The 17,758-nt window shown below is 49.4% G+C and overlaps 1 protein-coding gene across 1 annotated transcript in view; it reads right to left on the bottom strand.

Moving 5' to 3' along the window:
• CAPN1 (calpain 1) overlaps positions 1-12,529 on the bottom strand; it is a 141,586-nt gene extending 129,057 nt beyond the window's left edge. Inside the window, exons 1-2 of the mRNA XM_073604934.1 lie at positions 12,325-12,529; positions 5,293-5,577 (exon numbers count right to left, since the gene is read on the bottom strand). Of these exons, the coding sequence (XP_073461035.1) occupies positions 5,293-5,559 (267 nt within the window). The 5' untranslated portion in view covers positions 5,560-5,577; positions 12,325-12,529. The remainder of the gene's footprint in view (positions 1-5,292; positions 5,578-12,324) is intronic.
• Between the last annotated feature and the right edge of the window lie 5,229 nt (positions 12,530-17,758).

Below are 17,758 nucleotides of genomic sequence, written 5' to 3'. Positions count from 1 at the left end.
CTCTTTGAAATCGGGGAACAGACTAAAAGAGGTAATTGAGCAGAAATTCCAAAGTAATATTGCCTGATGGTATCTACTGCCTTTCAGCAGAATTACTCAACAGGAAGTCTACTTTGTACAGCCAAAAAAAAACCCTTTCCCTGTAATGACAACCTGATGTGAGGTATACGTAGCTGGAACAGAAAGCATATCTCTAAGCACAACCTTTTTTTAATTTTGGATACAGTGGCAAAGTTAGATTTTATTTCAAGTTTTTATTGCCGTCTGTGTCCTCATTGGGAAGATTCACTCCTCAATTTTTACTTGCTACTTTTGTCACAGAGAAAAAATGTGAGGGGAAAAAAAAAAAAATCAACATTTTAGAGTTGGCCCAGAACAAAAAAACATGAAAGGGGAAATCTTCTAATGTGGATACCTGTTCTGGGCACAACTGTCCAAGAAGGAAAGTCCCCATCACATTGGTAGATTTCTTCCTGATGCATTCATGAGATAGGAAGTGAAAGGAAATTTCCTGAAAAGGTCTAAAACTGACAAAAAAGTTTTTGCTATAGATACAGTTTCATCACCTGTGGACCGCCTCACACACATATACTGCAGCAGGAGCGGCCACTCTATGCCAGATCACGTACCTAGTACGTGATTTGATACTTTCGGGTCTGGGGAAAGTGTTATTTGTGGGGAAAAAAAAAGGACAAACATTTTATTTGGGTACAGCGTTGCACGACTGTGCAATTGTCAGTTAAAGTAACGCGGTGCCGTATTGCAAAAAATGGCCTGGTCACGAGGAGGGGTAAACCTCCTGGAGCTGAAGTGGTTAAACATACCCTTAAAAGGCTATCAATAACATTTATAGACGTCAACTTAAACATTCAAAAATTCTGGTGTCATTTAACAGCTTTTAGTGGCAAAATACATATGGGTAACTACAGTATCTCATGCCACTTGTTCCTTACTACTTATGTTTTTTTCTCTGCATCATTATTGGGCCTACAGATGTGTCTAAAACAGTGTAGGGTCCTGTAAAAGACTTGGGTTTAGGAGTAACAAAAGATCAGAAATACATTTTCCTGCAAAGAAGACGCATCAAATTACCTTTCCAGATTACCAAATTGTTGATCTAAACAACAAAATCCATGCTACAAAATTATTTCATATTTTGCTTAATAACAGAGCTGGCAAGGCTACAAAAATGCAGCAGCTTATAGATAAGGAAGCCCAGGCAGCATTTTAATTTGCTTTCCTACAGAAACCACTACAGCACTCAATATTCACCATTCAACTAAGTGGCTTGGACTGGAAACTATATTATCCTTATAAATGTGTTTGTGGAACAGATAAGTGGCATCTGTAGGACCAGGTATCTGGGAAACATGTCTCAATACAGGGGGCCTTGGGTCTACAGAGCCCCATAGTATATAATATTGCTGTCAGGGCCATATTTAATATTGATTGGACCCTGCGCACATACTACAGGAGACGGCCAGAGACTGCGCACATACTACAGGAGACGGCCAGAGACTGCGCACATACTACAGGAGACGGCCAGAGACTGCGCACATACTACAGGAGACGGCCAGAGACTGCGCACATACTACAGGAGACGGCCAGAGACTGCGCACATACTACAGGAGACGGCCAGAGACTGCGCACATACTACAGGAGACGGCCAGAGACTGCGCACATACTACAGGAGACGGCCAGAGACTGCGCACATACTACAGGAGACGGCCAGAGACTGCGCACATACTACAGGAGACGGCCAGAGACTGCGCACATACTGCAGGAGACGGCCAGAGACTGCGCACATACTGCAGGAGACGGCCAGAGACTGCGCACATACTACAGGAGACGGCCAGAGACTGCGCACATACTACAGGAGACGGCCAGAGACTGCGCACATACTGCAGGAGACGGTCAGAGACTGCGCACATACTGCAGGAGACGGTCAGAGACTGCGCACATACTGCAGGAGACGGTCAGAGACTGCGCACATACTACAGGAGACGGTCAGAGACTGCGCACATACTACAGGAGACGGCCAGAGACTGCGCACATACTACAGGAGACGGCCAGAGACTGCGCACATACTACAGGAGACGGCCAGAGACTGCGCACATACTACAGGAGACGGCCAGAGACTGCGCACATACTACAGGAGACGGCCAGAGACTGCGCACATACTACAGGAGACGGCCAGAGACTGCGCACATACTACAGGAGACGGCCAGAGACTGCGCACATACTGCAGGAGACGGCCAGAGACTGCGCACATACTGCAGGAGACGGTCAGAGACTGCGCACATACTGCAGGAGACGGTCAGAGACTGCGCACATACTACAGGAGACGGTCAGAGACTGCGCACATACTACAGGAGACGGCCAGAGACTGCGCACATACTACAGGAGACGGCCAGAGACTGCGCACATACTACAGGAGACGGCCAGAGACTGCGCACATACTACAGGAGACGGCCAGAGACTGCGCACATACTACAGGAGACGGCCAGAGACTGCGCACATACTGCAGGAGACGGCCAGAGACTGCGCACATACTGCAGGAGACGGCCAGAGACTGCGCACATACTGCAGGAGACGGTCAGAGACTGCGCACATACTACAGGAGACGGCCAGAGACTGCGCACAAACTTCAGGAGACGGCCAGAGACTGCGCACATACTACAGGAGACGGTCAGAGACCTTTCAGCAATTCACAGCTTTAAAGCTGAACAACAGCTCAGGGTTTAGAATAGCAGTCAGGGAGTCTATGGGGGGAGGGGGGGGGGATACCTGGCCAGCCGGGTTCACCATGCACTTTCAGAAGTTCGGGGTTGGGGCTCCTACTCCAAGCTCTTCTCCTACTACAGACGTTCCCTCCCGAGCATAGAGGATACATGGGCCAGGATCAGAGCATAAGTGGAGCTCCCAGTCCCACCCATTCTCTGCTGGCTTGGAATTACAGCGCTGCCTCCCGTGTCCCCGGTGAACTCTGTAGTGGCATCATTGTGGCCCCAATTTGCGGGTAGCACGGGCTCAAGTGGCAGCTGCTTTGGGCCCCACAGCAAAGACAGGGCCCAGGGCAGCTGCCCCATTTGCCCCGTGTTAAAGATGGCTCAATTGCTGTATAGAGGGTAGCCACCATCACCCTCCCAACCAGCATGGTGCACAGGTATTCCCGTACTGTCTCTAAGCTGTGTATCTTGCGGTCATGTAACAAATCACACGATGGAGGTGAAGGGTTTCATGGGAGGATTTCTACTTAATTTACACTGAACATCATGTGGATTGCCAAGTCTGATATAGGGCACTTCACTCAGAGTCCAAAAGGGCCAGAGCTGGAGTGACGCCCGGCTTTCCTTCTCTCTCCTTCCCTCCCTATTTCTTCCTCTCTCTCCCCCTCTATGCCTCTTTCATCTCAGACTCAAACCACACCCCCTTTGAGCCAAGCCCCATTTAAGCCACGTCCAATAGTTAGTTTTTTTCATTTTTCGCCACGGTGTGCTTCGCCGCATTTTCTTCCGCTGCTACGTAACGCCTACAAAGGAATACCCGCCCCTAATTATAAGAAGGCTCCGCCTACAGACAAAAAAGTGTCCCTATACATTTTTTGACAATGTTGGCAACTATCACATGTTGGGGCTGCAGTTTGTAGTCTCATGGCTGATCGATACCCCTGTATCCATGTATTCATTTACTTCGCTTGTCCCGATGTGTTAAAGGAATAGGGAACTTCTTGTTCCAAGTCATGCAGATCAATGCCTCATAATTTCCTCTGTGTTGCATCACAAATGTGTAGAAACAAGGAAAGGGGCGCCTCTGAATATGTATCAATATAGCATTTATTATAAAAAATAATATCCACTCACATGGAAGACTGCACATCTGCGTTCAAGCATGTCTCTGGATGGGAAGAGAGGAGGGGGGCTGCAAGCCTCAGCAAGTCCATAAACGACTGGCAACACATCAAATCCAATGAGGATGGTGTGAGGTGGTGGGGTACAGCGGTTTCTCCTTAACCTCATAAAGGTGACACACAGAGCAGAGATGAGGTGACTGATGCGATCATCTGGCCAGGTGTGGGTTCCGGGAGAAGGGGAAAAAGGATGCCGGGTCCTGTCACAAGCTGTGCCGTGATATACGTTCGTCCCGTCTGGTATCCAAGATGTGGAGATGACACGGCCGTGAGAGGGGAGCCAGAACGAGGCTTGGCAAGCACAGCAAAGTGTGGCGCGGAGCCGTGACGTCACAAATGTGCGACTCGTTTCCGAGTAAACATTGCAGCACTCCTTTGTCAAGCATGGGGTGTATGGATCCAAGGCACAATCTTTATAGTCTCAGCAGGGGGAGGGGCCAGATAAATACATACATAGTTTAAAACCTTATATATATCTGGCCCCTCCCCCTGCTGAGACTATAAAGATTGTGCCTTGGATCCATACACCCCATGCTTAACAAAGGAGTGCTGCTATGTTTACCATCCATAGCGTGAATACTCGGAAACGTGTCACACATTTGTGACATCACAGCTCACGCCACGCTTGGCTGTGTTTGCCAAGCCTCGTTCTGGCTCCCCTCTCACCGCCGTGTCATCTCCACATCTTGGATACCAGACGGGACGAACGTATATCACGGCACAGCTTGTGACAGGACCCGGCATCCTTTTTCCCCTTCTCCCGGAACCCACACCTGGCCAGATGATCGCATCAGTCACCTCATCTCTGCTCTGTGTGTCACCTTTATGAGGTTAAGGAGAAACCGCTGTACCCCACCACCTCACACCATCCTCATTGGATTTGATGTGTTGCCAGCCGTTTATGGACTTGCTGAGGTTTGCAGTCCCCCTCCTCTCTTCCCATCCAGAGACATGCTTGAACGCAGATGTGCAGTCTTCCATGTGAGTGGATACTGTTTTTTATAATAAATGATATATTGATACATATTCAGAGGCGCCCCTTTCCTTGTTTCTTCTCAGCCTTTTTTTGGACCTTGCTTCTGGTCCCATCGGTGGCAGTCCTGACAGACCCATCTACATATATATTTTCATATATATTTATCTTTGCCCCCCTGGACTATCAAGGAACATTCTGTAGAGGTATTGTTGCATTGCGTCTGTTTTACTTGTTAATCATCACAAATGTGGGAATGTTATTATAATGAAAACATCTCTCTTCCAGCATGGTGATATCTCTGTGAATGCTCTGCCTGTCTGTAGTCATGTCAGATCTATTTACTGTACGAGGGATAGACTGCAACCAGAAACAGAGACAAATAACACAAATAATGAATATCCCTTACCGTGGGCCGGACCCATTTAACTCCGTAGGTCTTGGAGGAATTTGGGCCAAGCTCTTTAAAGCCCAATGAAAAAGCACTTGGAGGAAAAGTTTCATCTTTAAACAGAGTTCCATTTGCTAAGCACTCTTGCTGAATCCGCTCAAAATCCTGCCCCAGAAACTTCACAGCATTTTCGTGTTTTCCTATACCCAGCTCTTGGTCTCGTTGTTTCTGTAGTTGGGCAGAGATCCCTGTAGCGTATACGGGAACAATCACTTCCTCAGTCATCTTGGCTTCCCCAAAGACCTGAATTAATTTCCGGAAAACATGTGTTAGAACTTAGAAATACAAAATTCAAATCGGCTGTTTAAAGGACACAATCAGCTTTTAGGCCTGGTTCACACCTATGCATTTTCAGTTTTGCATAAAACACACTACAGTCCATTTAACATGGTTTCCTATGGATGTAGTTCACATCTGAAAGAGCCAGGGTTTTTTTTTCTGGTTTTTGGTTCCATAGACTTCGATGGTTTAAAGATGTGTATTGAAAAATGCAAAATACACCTGCAATATGCAAACTGCAACCTGCACAAGTGTGAATCAGGCCTTATAAAGTCCTCAGCACCCCACTCTTATTTACTCAAAGTTAAAACCCCAGAACCTAGTGACTGCTAACCTTTTAAAGACAGCGGCAGCCTCCCGCAGTGTTTATATCCTGCATTCAGATATCATATTTGTGCTGTCCATACGTGCAAAGTAATCTCCCATAGTTCTAACAAACTTGAATGGGGGCTTTACAAGTATGAAACATTCAAGTCTATGGAAATTTACCACGCAGGTATGGGCAGCACCATGAAATGTGTTTTACGGAGTATGTGTACACCTTCTGGGCAATGCCGAGGTGTTTTATGGAGGTGTCTGTAGGAGGCTGTGGCTGTTGAAAAGAGTCAAGTGGGCACAGGGGTGGGGGTGGGGTGGGGGTGGGGACGGGGGGTATAGGGCTTAGCTTACAGTAGAGGTTAGGGAGGTAGGGAGTGTCAACTGAGGACTTTTGAACTAGATCTGAACTTGTCAATTAGAGTAAAAAAAAAGAAAGAAGATTAAATCAATTTACATCCTTATTGAACACTTTATGATCATATGATTAGCCCTGCACTGAACACAAGAACGACAAGAGGAATAGTCCACCGCCTGAGCATGGGGGAGCAGAAGATCGTGTAAGTAAAAGTGCTTTTCCATCCCCTAAATCCAAACAAGCAGTTAACCCTTGCAGTGCGGGTGCAGCACCATTGCAAAGGGAAGAGTTTTCATTTTACAGGAGTTAGGTTTTAAAGACATCTGGTAGCTTATCCAAGCCACTTCCTCAGGTCTAATGAGCAGTGGCAGCTGGTGCTCTATTTTTTGGGGGAGGCGGCAACCCCCCCCGCGCTTGTTCCCCCATTTTGGCGGCTTCTCCTCCCCGCCAATCCGGTCTTAAGACCCACTTCCTGATTGGCCAGTAGGAGAAGCAGGAAGACAATAGCGAATGTTGATTTGCTAATGTCACAAGTGGGTGGGCTCAGGGTGCAATGCTCTGTGCCCTGAGCCCAACCTTTTTTAATCCAATTAGAGCCAATCAGCTTCTAACTTCAGCTTGTTCAATTAACCACTTACTTACTGGGTACCTAAACCCCCCTCCTGCCTAGACCAATTTTCAGCTTTCAGCACTGTCACACTTCACTTTAAATGACAATTGCACGGTCATGCTACACTGTACCCAAATTAAATTTTTATCATTTTTTCCCCACAAATAGAGCTTTCTTTTGGTGGTATTTGATCACCTCTGGGGTTTTTATTTATTGTTAAAAAATGAAAAAATACCAGCAAATTTCAATAAAAGTACAAAACAGTTAAATGTTTTGTTATAAAATTTTGCAAACAGGTAATTTTTCTCCTTCATTGATGTACGCTGATGAGGCTGCACTAATAGGCTGCACTGATGGGCACCGATAGGCTGCACTGATGGGTACTAATAAGGCATCACTGGTGGGCACTAATAGGCATCACTGGTGGGCGCTGAGAGGTGGCACTGGTGGGCGCTGAGAGGTGGCACTGGTGGGCGCTGAGAGGTGGCACTGGTGGGCGCTGAGAGGTGGCACTGGTGGGCGCTGAGAGGTGGCACTGGTGGGCGCTGAGAGGTGGCACTGGTGGGCGCTGGCACTGAAGGGCATTTATAGGTGGCACTGATAGCTGGCAATGATAGGTGGCAGTGATGGGCAGTTATAGGCACTGGTAGGTGACACTGATAGGCAGCACTACTAGGTGGTACTGATGAGGCATTGATTGGCACCACTGGTGGGCATTGATAGGTGGCACTCATGGGCATTGATAGTTGGCACTGATTGGTGGCACTAATATACACTGGTGGGCACTGATATGCACTGTGTGAGAAGTGGCAGGTGGCACTGACAGGTGGCACTGAAGGTCATTTATAGGTGGCACTGAAGGGCACTAATAGGTGGCAGTGATGGGCACTGATGGGTGGCAGTGATGGGCACTGGTAGGTGACACTGATAGGCAGCACTGCTAGGTGGCACTGATGAGGCATTGATTGGCACCACTGGTGGGCATTGATAGGTGGCACTCGTGGGCATTGATAGTTGACACTGATCGGTGGCACTAATATACACTGGTGGGCACTGATATGCACTGTGTGAGCACTGGCAGGTGGCACTGACAGGTAGCACAGCACTGGTGGGCACTGAAGGGCATTGATAGGTGGCACTGAAGGGCACTAATAGGTGGCACTGATAGGTGGCAGTGATGGGTACTGGTAGGTGGCAGTGATGAGGTATTGATTGGCACCAATGGTGGGCATTGTTAGGTGGCACTCGTGGGCATTGATAGTTGGCACTGATTGGTGGAACTAATATACACTGGTGGGCACTGATATGCACTGTGTGAGCACTGGCAAATGGAACTGACAGGCGGCAATGGTGGGCACAGATGAGGCGACTGCACCTCTTCCTCATCTTTGCTTCTTCCTTACACAGAAGCCAGTGGTCAGCTTTTTTTTCTCCTCACGCTGTCAGCGTGAGGAGAAAAAAAAATGGTAACCGATCTTCTGTTCACATCACGTGATCGGCTGTCATTGGCTGACAGCTGATCACGTGGTAAGGGGCCGGGATCAGCCCCTTACTCCGATCTGTAATCACCTGAGTCTCACTGACTCGGTGATCACAGCAAGGACGTCACGTGGAGCGTGCAAAGGGGAGGACGTCTATTAACGGCCTCCCGGCAATGTAGGTCCGCGCTGTAGCCGTCATTCAGCTATAGCACAGACGGGAACAGGGTAAGCTTTGACAATAAAACCTGGAAGCTGATTGTTTTCTATGCTGAGTTGCACCCGATTTAGCACTCTTTAGTTTTAGTAAATAACCCCCATGGCGTCGAATTCACTCACCCTTTTCAGGGATGGAGGCTGAGGTATCTTTATGACATTCATTTGAACTGAATAAGCGGCTTGGATGAGCTACAAAGCATCTTAAACATTGCAGAACACGTCAGGTTGAACGGGGCAAATTACTACTAGCTAGACCAGGCTCTAGATAAATGAGAACCTTTACAGACACACATTGAAATTACACATAATACCACATAACATGAAACTTAAATTCTGCCTATGGCTATGTATGATTACATGTGAGCACAGGGTAATCTCTGAAACAGGGGTCCTCTTTATTTAGAGCCGAAATCTCTTTTCACAACCATACTTTCTGGAAAAGAAAAAGCAAAGCTGGTCACTATGTTATAAGCCAGGCTCAAAGTATATGTGAATCCAAAACATTTTAGTTTTGGATAGAGTAAGGACTGGTTAAGACCGGTGTGGGCGAAGATCGCAGGTAATTATTACTGGTTTTGTGAACAGTCAAAAATAGCCGAGGGCCATCATCAGCCTGTCATTGCATTGTATGGGCTGAACTGATACACACCTGTCAGTTCAGATTGAGAAACAACATTTTGGAATTCCAATTACTTTTGTAATGGAGAAAATGGTCACAGGGTGGGGGGGGGAGGGGCTGCACCCAGAAGGTTTTTTAAGTTAATGTATAGAATGCATTAAAGTGGTTGTAAAGGCAAAAGTTGTTTTATCTTAACGCGTTATATCCAGCAGCCCTCCTCAGCCTCTTTAATACTTAACTGAGCCCATCTCTATCCAGCGATGTTGCACAAGAGATTTGGTTGTCCGGGACTCTCCCTCCTGATTGGCTGAGACAGAAGGCAAAGCGCCATTGGATACCACTGCTGTCAATCAAAGCCAGTGAGCCAATGAGGAGAGAGAGGAGGGGGTGGGGCCAGGGCACAGCTCAGTGTCTGAATGGACACACGGAGCTGTGGCTGGGCTCGGGTACCCCCATAGCTTGCTGGAGCGGCAGATGTCAGCAGACATGTCTGCTGCATTCTGATCTGATGCTGTCCGGCAAATCCAGGGGATGGTAGTCCTATTTTCCATCCGTCTGGCGGATCGGATGAAAATGGACAGGCGGTGCGTTTTCATCGGGTCTCCCCGTAGAAGTGAGACTCTGTCTCTGCACAGTGAGTGGAATCTGCCTGCTCAATGGGGACCAGCGGAGCGATCCCTGCTGAGCAAGTGGAGTCCGTCAAACGGATCCGCTCCATGTGAAAGAGGCCTACGGTAAAAAAAAAAAAAAAAAATCTTCTGCCTTTAGAACCACTTTAACCAGGGAAAAAACATAATTTTATTTTCAGGATACTTGATGACCCAACTGTCTCATGGAGCATTTTGCCTGACTATTTCCTCTGACTCTCCAAGTCTGAAGCTGTCCATACACTAAGGGCCCTTTCACACTGGGGCGGGGGCGGCGTCCGGGGTAAAGCGCCACTATTGTAAGCGGCGCTTTCCCGTCGGTATTCGGCCGCTAGCGGGGCGGTTTTACCCCCCGCTAGTGGCCGAGAAAGGGTTAAAAACCACAGCAAAGCGCCTCTGCAGAGGCGCTTTGCCGGCGGTATAGCCGTGCTGTCCCATTGATTTCAATGGGCAGGAGCGGTGAAGGAGCGGTATACACTCCGCTCCTTCACCGCTCCAAAGATGCTTCTAGCAGGACTTTTTTTCCCGTCCTGCTAGCGCACTCCTCCAGTGTGAAAGCCCCGAGGGCAGCGGCACTTTCGGGTCGGTTTGCAGGCGCTACTATTAGCACAATTGCGCCTGCAAACCGCTCCAGTGTGAAAGGGCCCTAAGATTTTTCTCATTCAGCCCTGCAGGCTAAACTGTGGATGGCTGAATCTCCTCTGCTGATTACTGTGCTCTGACAGCAGGCTCCAGTGGCTCTATCTGATTGGACACTTTTCAGATTGAAGGATATTGAGCAGAAGAGTCCCAACAGGGCCACCCATGGCTCAAATTTTGTTTTTTACATCAAGAACTGGATATAATTCACTAAATATATGGCCAACTCTACCGTGTAGGGAATAGAACAGCTACAAGAACAGCATCACCTTACCTTGGATGGGGTTTTCTAACCTGTCCATTCTATGGTAATATTTATTAGCTCTTCAACCACTATGAAACTACAAAACCCAGCATGACCTGCTAAGAACATTCATGATGATGAGTTAGCAAAAAAAAAAAAAAAACATTATGGGGGAGAATCTGGTGCAGATGTGCATAGTAACCAATCATCTTCTAACATCTGCTTGTACAATTAAACCTAGTTACACCACTTTTACCTATAGATAAGCCTATAATAAGGCTTGCCTGTAGGTACTGGAAATATCTCCTAAATCTGCACGCTTTAGGCGATATTTACCATATACTTTTTGCACCGTCATCGGCACATGCGTACTGAAGAAAAGGCACAATGCCATTTCTAAAGGGCCCATGCCATGACCGGTGGCTCTTGCGCGCATGTATGGGAGTGACGTCACGCGACTCCAGCCAGTCACAGAGACGGAGTCCATGGCCCCAGGAAGGAAGAGCAGTGAAGATGGATGGGGGGCATCGCGGGCTTTGTTTGCAGGTAAGTGGCACATAATGGGTTAGTATAGACCATTACACTGTTAACTTTGCAGGGAACAAAAGAGGAAGTAAAACCCATCGGGGTTTACTTCCTCTTCAAGCTTTGACATTTAGCCCAGGTTACCACTGAATGTGGATTAGAAATCGTGCAAGTTCAGCCGATTTCAAACCGGCAATTCAGTCCGACTTCGGGGAGCGATTGGACAGACATCTGTGCGGGTTCATGCACAGAGGTCTATTCAAATCGCCCCCAAAGTCGCCAAAAGTAGTACTGGAACTACTTTTGGGAATCGGTGCGGCACTGCACCAATTCGGACGGTACTATTGCCAGCAATAGACACCGATTTGGCATGCGATTTGTCAAATCACATGTCAGAATGCATGCCAAATCGTCCCAATGTGAATGGGGGGCTAAAACCTGAATGCTGATTGGTTATTCTGTCCAGATTATGTGTGCATTTGTTTTAGTAACTCTCCTCCAATGTTTATAGACAAAGGTGGGGTTTTTTCATGATGTTTACAAATAATTTAAATCAAGGTGAAAAAAGTAAAAGGCTGTGGTGGGCTTGTCTCTAAATATTGGACTCTTTGTGGCAAGTAGTGTTTCCTTTTTGTCTGTGTAGCTTGTGATACACTTACTACAATACCTACCTTCTATAAGAAGTGCTCCCAGATCTGTATGTAATGCACAATACTCACTCCTGGGTACCAATGATAGAGATAAGAGAGGCAGAGAAGGAAAAGCAGGGCAAGAGGAGATAGATACTATATGTAGTACAAAATGGTCATTCCTAGGTCCCAGGTATGTAAGTATGGAGCGATCATATGATCACGGCACAGGGAGTGAGAATCACAGCACAGGGAATGATGATTCCCTGTGCTGTGAACGTACGATAGCTCCATACACACATATTGAGAACCTCGAACGGTCCGGTCACATGAACAGAACTTTCCCCGGCTCTGCCCCGTCCTATCACCGTCCATATACTTCCCCCAACCTCCCCCTTATCACCATGGACGGGGTACATAGCGCCTACCTGTGATGTCTGTGCTCTCTCTCGCCTTCCTTCTTCCCCTCTAGTTGTCTGCAGTCTCCTCCCTGCTCTCCCTCTGTGCCGGTCACTCCCTGCCTGGGGTTGTCTCTGTAGCAGACACTCCCTGGCTGGGCGCCCCCTCCCCGGCTGTGTGTGGGAGCGGTTCACTCCCTACCATCGTCTTCATATCTCTTCTATGTCCCCCATCTCCTCCCCGGCTGTGTGTGGGAGCGGTTCACTCCCTACCATCGTCTTCATATCTCTTCTATGTTCTCCACCCCGGCCCTTTATGTCTGTCCGCATACAATACACGATGTCTATCACACGGGGGCTTCCATTCCTCACAAAGAGTTGTCAGTCATTCTGCGTAAGGTTGTGTAGGGTGACGCCTCGTCCTGAACAGAGACTCCGAGCTAAAATCCAGCCTGAGGAGAGATCACACCGGGTACATGGGGCCCTCTGACAGGAGTACATGAGAATATATGGGACCCCCTGACAGGAGTATATGGGGCCCTCTGACAGGAGTACATGAGAATATATGGGACCCCCTGACAGGAGTATATGGGGGCCTCTGACAGGAGTACATGAGAATATATGGGACCCCCTGACAGGAGTATATGGGGCCCTCTGACAGGAGTACATGAGAATATATGGGACCCCCTGACAGGAGTACATGAGAATATATGGGACCCCCTGACAGGAGTACATGACAATATATGGGACCCCCCGACAGGAGTATATGGGGCCCTCTGACAGGAGTACATGAGAATATATGGGACCCCCTGACAGGAGTACATGGGGATATATGGGGCCCTCTGACAGGAGTACATGAGAATATATGGGACCCCCTGACAGGAGTACATGGGGATATAGGGGGCCCTCTGACAGGAACACATGAGAATATATGGGACCCCCTGACAGGAGTATATGGAGCCCTCTGACAGGAGTATATGGGGCCCTCTGACAGGAGTACATGGGGATATATGGGGCCCCCCTGACAGGAGTACATGGGGATATATGGGGCCCTCTGACAGGAGTACATAGGGATATATGGGGCCCTCTGACAGGAGTGCATGAGAATATATGGGACCCCCTGACAGGAGTACATGGGGATATATGGGACCCCCTGACAGGAGTACATGGGGATATATGGCCCCCCCCCCCGACAGGAGTACATGGAGATATATGGGCCCCCCATGACAGGAGTACATGGGGATATATGGGGCCCCTGTGACAGGAGTACATGGGGATATATGGGCTCCCCCTGACAGGAGTACATGGGGATATATGGGACACCCTGACAGGAGTACATGGGGATATATGGGGCCCTCTGACAGGAGTACACGGGGATATATGGGCCCCCCCTGACAGGAGTACACAGGGATATATGGGACCCCCTGACAGGAGTACACGGGGATATATGGGGCCCTCTGACAGGAGTACATGAGAATATATGGGACCCCCTGACAGGAGTATATGGGGCCCTCTGACAGGAGTACATGAGAATATATGGGACCCCCTGACAGGAGTATATGGGGCCCTCTGACAGGAGTACATGAGAATATATGGGACCCCCTGACAGGAGTACATGGGGATATATGGGGCCCTCTAACAGGAGTACATGGGGATATATGGGGCCCTCTGACAGGAGTACATGAGAATATATGGGACCCCCTGACAGGAGTACACAGGGATATATGGGGCCCTCTGACAGGAGTACATGGGGATATAGGGGGCCCTCTGACAGGAATACATGAGAATATATGGGACCCCCTGACAGGAGTATATGGAGCCCTCTGACAGGAGTATATGGGACCCTCTGACAGGAGTATATGGGGCCCTCTGACAGGAGTACATGAGAATATATGGGACCCCCTGACAGGAGTACATGGGGATATATGGCCCCCCCCTGACAGGAGTACATGGGGATATATGGGGCCCTCTGACAGGAGTACATAGGGATATATGGGGCCCTCTGACAGGAGTACATGAGAATATATGGGACCCCCTGACAGGAGTACATGGGGATTTATGGGACCCCTTCACAGGAGTACATAGGGATATCGGGGCCCCCCCCCCGTCAGGAGTACATGGAGATATATGGGCCCCCCGTGACAGGAGTACATGGGGATATATGGGGCCCCCGTGACAGGAGTACATGGGGATATATGGGCTCCCCCTGACAGGAGTACATGGGGATATATGGGCCCCCCGTGACAGGAGTACATGGGGATATATGGGGCCCTCTGACAGGAGTACACGGGGATATATGGGCCCCCCCTGACAGGAGTACACAGGAAAATATATGAGACCCCCTGACAGGAGTACATGGGGATATATGGGGCCCTCTGACAGGAGTACATAGGGATATATGGGGCCCTCTGACAGGAGTACATGGGGATATATGGGCCCTCCCGACAGGAGTACATGGGGATATATGGGCCCCCCGTGACAGGAGTACATGGGGATATATGGGCTCCCCCTGACAGGAGTACATGGGGATATATGGGGCGCTCTGACAGGAGTACATAGGGATATATGGGGCCCTCTGACAGGAGTACATAGGGATATATGGGGCCCTCTGACAGGAATACATAGGGATATATGGGGCCCTCTGACAGGAGTATATATATGGGCTCCCCCTGACAGGAGTACATGGGGATATATGGGACACCCTGACAGGAGTACATGGGGATATATGGGGCCCTCTGACAGGAGTACACGGGGATATATGGGCCCCCCCTGACAGGAGTACACAGGAAAATATATGACCCCCTGACAGGAGTACACGGGGATATATGGGGCCCTCTGACAGGAGTACATGAGAATATATGGGACCCCCTGACAGGAGTATATGGGCCCTCTGACAGGAGTACATGAGAATATATGGGACCCCCTGACAGGAGTATATGGGGCCCTCTGACAGGAGTACATGAGAATATATGGAACCCCCTGACAGGAGTACATGGGGATATATGGGGCCCTCTAACAGGAGTACATGGGGATATATGGGGCCCTCTGACAGGAGTACATGAGAATATATGGGACCCCCTGACAGGAGTACACAGGGATATATGGGGCCCTCTGACAGAAGTACATGGGGATATAGGGGGCCCTCTGACAGGAATACATGAGAATATATGGGACCCCCTGACAGGAGTATATGGAGCCCTCTGACAGGAGTATATGGGGCCCTCTGACAGGAGTATAAGGGGCCCTCTGACAGGAGTACATGAGAATATATGGGACCCCCTGACAGGAGTACATGGGGATATATGGGGCCCCCCTGACAGGAGTACATGGGGATATATGGGGCCCTCTGACAGGAGTACATAGGGATATATGGGGCCCTCTGACAGGAGTACATGAGAATATATGGGACCCCCTGACAGGAGTACATGGGGATATATGGAACCCCCTGACAGGAGTACATGGGGATATATGGGCCCCCCTGACAGGAGTACATGGAGATATATGGGCCCCCCATGACAGGAGTACATGGGGATATATGGGGCCCCCGTGACAGGAGTACATGGGGATATATGGGCTCCCCCTGACAGGAGTACATGGGGATATATGGGACACCCTGACAGGAGTACATGGGGATATATGGGGCCCTCTGACAGGAGTACACAGGGATATATGGGCCCCCCCTGACAGGAGTACACAGGAAAATATATGACCCCCTGACAGGAGTACACGGGGATATATGGGGCCCTCTGACAGGAGTACATGAGAATATATGGGACCCCCTGACAGGAGTACATGAGAATATATGGGACCCCCTGATAGGAGTATATGGGGCCCTCTGACAGGAGTACATGGGGATATATGGGGCCCTCTGACAGGAGTACATGAGAATATATGGGACCCCCTGACAGGAGTATATGGGGCCCTCTGACAGGAGTACATGAGAATATATGGGACCCCCTGACAGGAGTACATGCGGATATATGGGGCCCTCTAACAGGAGTACATGGGGATATATGGGGCCCTCTGACAGGAGTACATGAGAATATATGGGACCCCCTGACAGGAGTACACAGGGATATATGGGGCCCTCTGACAGGAGTACATGTGGATATAGGGGGCCCTCTGACAGGAATACATGAGAATATATGGGACCCCCTGACAGGAGTATATGGAGCCCTCTGACAGGAGTATATGGGGCCCTCTGACATGAGTATATGGGGCCCTCTGACATGAGTATATGGGGCCCTCTGACAGGAGTACATGGGGATATATGGGGCCCTCTGACAGGAGTACATGGGGATATATGGGCCCTCCCGACAGGAGTACACCACCTGACAGGAGTACATGGAGATATATGGGCCCCCCGTGACAGGAGTACATGGGGATATATGGGCTCCCCCTGACAGGAGTACATGGGGATATATGGGGCGCTCTGACAGGAGTACATAGGGATATATGGGGCCCTCTGACAGGAGTACATAGGGATATATGGGGCCCTCTGACAGGAGTACATAGGGATATATGGGGCCCTCTGACAGGAGTACATGGGGATATATGGGACCCCTGACAGGAGTACACGGGGATATATGGGACCCCTGACAGGAGTACACAGGGATATATGGGGCCCTGTGACAGGAGTACATGGGGATATATGGGACCCCCTGACAGGAGTACATGGGGATATATGGGGCCCTCTGACAGGAGTACATGGGGATATATGGGGCCCTCTGACAGGAGTACATATGGATATATGGGACCCCCTTACCGGAGTACATGGGGATATATGGGGCCCTCTGACAGGAGTACATGGGGATATATGGGGCCCTCTGACAGGAGTACATGGGGATATATGGGGCCCTCTGACAAGAGTACATGGGGATATATGGGACCCCCTGACAGGAGTACATGGGGATATATGGGGCCCCCCTGACAGGAGTACACGGGGATATATGGGCCCCCCCTGACAGGAGTACACGGGGATATATGGGCCCCCCCTGACAGGAGTACATTGGGATATATGGGGCCCTCTGACAGGAGTACATGGGGATATATGGGGCTCACTTACAGGAGTACATGGGGCTATATGGGACCTCCTGACAGGAGTACATGGGGCTATATGGCCCCCCTGACAGGAGTACATGGGGATATATGGGACCCCCTGACAGGAGTACATAGGGATATATGGGGCCCTCTGACAGGAGTACGTGGGGATATATGAGACCCCCTGACAGGAGTACATGGGGATATATGGGGCCCCCTGACAGGAGTACATGGGGATATATAGGGCCCTCTGACAGGAGTACATGGGGATATATGGGGCCCTCTGACAGGAGTACATGGGGATATATGGGCCCTCCCGACAGGAGTACATGGGGATATATGGGCCCCCCGTGACAGGAGTACATGGGGATATATGGGCTCCCCCTGACAGGAGTACATGGGGATATATGGGGCGCTCTGACAG

Source organism: Aquarana catesbeiana, linkage group LG11 (genome assembly GCF_042186555.1).
Source record: "Aquarana catesbeiana isolate 2022-GZ linkage group LG11, ASM4218655v1, whole genome shotgun sequence".
Lineage (NCBI taxonomy): Eukaryota > Metazoa > Chordata > Amphibia > Anura > Ranidae > Aquarana > Aquarana catesbeiana.
The sequence above is the reverse complement of the archived record's forward strand: the minus strand, read 5'-3'. Positions and strand labels throughout refer to the sequence as shown.